Below are 2,779 nucleotides of genomic sequence, written 5' to 3'. Positions count from 1 at the left end.
GGGGAGCGTGTGTGTGTGGGATCAGTATATGGGGGCCCTCCATACTTCCTACTGCACCTAAAACTTCTCTAAAGAATAAGCTCTTCCCTCTTGCATCCATCGTAGGAGCGCCAGCGGTCAAAATGAAGTTCAATCCCTTTGTGACTTCTGACTGGAGCAAGAACATTAAGAGGCATTTCAATGCACCTTCCCACATTCGAAAGAAGATTATGTTGTTTCCTCTTTCCAAAGAGCTGAGACAAAAGTACAATGTTCGATCCATGCCCATCCAAAAGGATGATGAAATTCAGGTTGTTCGAGGACATTACAAAGGGCAGCAAATTGGCAAAGTAGTCCAGGTTTACAGGAAGAAATATGTCATCTACACTGAACGAGTGCAATGGGAGAAAGCTAATGGTGCAACTGCTCATGTGGGCATTCACCCCAGCAAGGTGGTGATCACTAGACTAAAGCTGGACAAAGACCACAAAAAGATCCTTGAACGTAAAGCCAAATCTCGCCAAGTAGGAAAGGAAAAGGGAAAATACAAGGAAGAAACAATTGAGAAGACGCAGGAATAAAGTAATATTATATACAACTTTCAAAAAAAAAAAAAAAGACTTTTAAAAGGTGTTCAATATTAGCTATTAGGAAAATACAAGATAAAACCACAGTGAGAATCCTCTGTATGCCTACTGAAATGCTAAAACTGAGAAGGCTGACCATACCAAATGTTGGCAACAATACGAGGAACTGGAACTCTCATATATTGTTGGTGGGAATGCAAAATGATTTAATCATTTTGGAAAGATGTTCGACAGTTTGTTTAAAAACGAAACACTCCTAAAACCCTAGATCACCTTCTTGGATTCTTACTACCCAAGTTAAAAATAAAAATAAAAAATAAACACTCCTACCATATGATGCAGACATTTCACCTTTAGGAGTTATTTAAGAGAACGGAAAATATTTTGTCCTTATAAGGACTTGAATACAAATGTTTATAACAGCTTTATTTGTAATAGCAATAAATGAAACAATCAATGTTCCTCAACAGATGAATGGTTAAATACATTGTCTTATATCCATAAAATGAAATGCTACTTACCAATAAAAATGTACTACTGATAAAACAATATGGATGAGTCTCAAAATAATTAGGCTGAGTGAAAGAAGCCAGACAATAAAAGAAAACATATTGTGTGATTCCATTTATACAATAATCTAGAAAGTACAAACTAATCTACAGTGACAGAAAGCATGGGATGGTGGAGGAGGTGAGGAAGAGCAGAAGAAGGGACTAAAAAGGGGCCTGAAAAACTTCTGGGGGTGATGGGTATGGATACTATCTTAATTGTGGGGATGGTTTTAGAGATATATACATATGTCAAAATGTATCAAAGTGTACACTTTAAAATGTACAATTTATTGTATATTAGTTATATTCCAATAAAGCTGTTTAAAAGAAAGAGCTATTATCCAGCTTAGAACTATGCTTTGGAGACAATTATTAATGCTTTCTCAATTTGAAAAATGACCAAAGCTTTTTAGGAATTCTGATCACCAAATTAGCAAGAGTGGTGCCTATGTTTGAGAAGAAAAATACACACCATAGAAACTGGCCTTAAAATTTTTCAGTTACTTTCCCACATTGTCTCTATGGCAATTTCCATTTGAGTGATCTGTTTATTTTTCATCACTGTACTAATTCCCTGGACACCCACCTTGTTCCAGTTTTCCTGGCCCCATCCCTCTCCATGTACCATAAAGAGTCTATGAGTTCGGTGGAAATAATGGATGGGAAGGGGCAGAAAGGCAATAGAGTGGTTTTATTAGAAGATAAGACCAGTCAGCCTAGAAAAATATCCTTTGGAACCAGGCTAAATCCATCACTAAGATTCTGAACCCCAAAACTCCAAGATCACCAGTAACACTGAATTCTGATGCTGTCCTCTATTTTTTTTTAATATTTTTTATTGATTTTTTACAGAGAGGAAGAGAGAGGAATAGAAAGTTAGAAACATTGATGAGAGAGAAATATCCATCAGCTGCCTCCTGCACACCTCTTATTGGGGATGTGCCCGCAACCAAGGTACATGCCCTTGACTGGAATTGAACCTGGGACCTTTCAGTTCACAGGCCAACACTCTACCCACTGAGCCAAACCAGTCAGGGCTGCTGTCCTCTATTTTTCTGTTTACAATCAGGTTTTGACAATAACTCGAGTTCCCAACTATAAGACTGAGTCATTGTAGGAAGAAAAAACATACAGCAGTCAAGAAAACAATTATATGCAACAAACATCTGCTAACTCAAACTGTAAGGGCCTGGGCTGCTTCTCAGCCCCAACTGTAGTCACAGCAGTGATGAGCACCTTGCAATGCACACTCTAGCAATATTATTAAATTGTAAGGAGCAGTTGAATAACCTAAGAAAAAAAGATAACTTATTTCATTCTTTAGGTCTTTACCTAGCTTATGCCTTTCTCTTTGGGTTAGTTTAAATTCAAAACTCTGGTATTTGGGGTAAGGTCTTACCTTCTTTCTGCTGTGTCTGATGAATAAGGCAAATATTAGGAAGAAAAGCATATAGGCTAGCAAGGATCATGGGTCTCTCAGAGTTGGGTTTGCTATAGGAGCTTTGGCTGTCAGGGTCAGCTCAGCAAATTAACGGTGTTTTTTGTTCTTTTTTTTTTTTTTTTTCTAGGCTAAATGTTATTGCTTCAAAATTCCTCTTTCTTCCTGTTATTGAGCTAAGGTGGCTGTGTACTTTGGGCTGTTGGGTCCTTTAGGTGACGTGG

At 37.7% G+C, this 2,779-nt stretch overlaps 1 protein-coding gene across 1 annotated transcript; it reads left to right on the top strand.

Annotated features, from left to right (window-relative positions):
* LOC308244771 (large ribosomal subunit protein uL24-like) lies at nt 1-576 on the top strand. Its single transcript, XM_080661034.1, has one exon. The coding sequence runs from the start codon at nt 123-125 to the stop codon at nt 558-560; it is 438 nt and encodes a 145-aa protein (XP_080517160.1). The 5' UTR covers nt 1-122; the 3' UTR covers nt 561-576.
* Nucleotides 577-2,779: the final 2,203 nt, after the last annotated feature.

Source organism: Plecotus auritus (assembly GCF_963455305.1).
Source record: "Plecotus auritus genome assembly, chromosome: 1".
In the NCBI taxonomy this organism is placed as follows: domain Eukaryota; kingdom Metazoa; phylum Chordata; class Mammalia; order Chiroptera; family Vespertilionidae; genus Plecotus; species Plecotus auritus.
Note: the sequence above shows the minus strand (reverse complement) of the source record. Positions and strands in the feature narration are given on the sequence as shown.

Excerpts from the sequence above, each read along its gene's own strand:
- LOC308244771 (XM_080661034.1), top strand. The coding sequence starts at position 123 with ATGAAGTTCAATCCCTTTGTGACTTCTGACTGGAGCAAGAACATTAAG.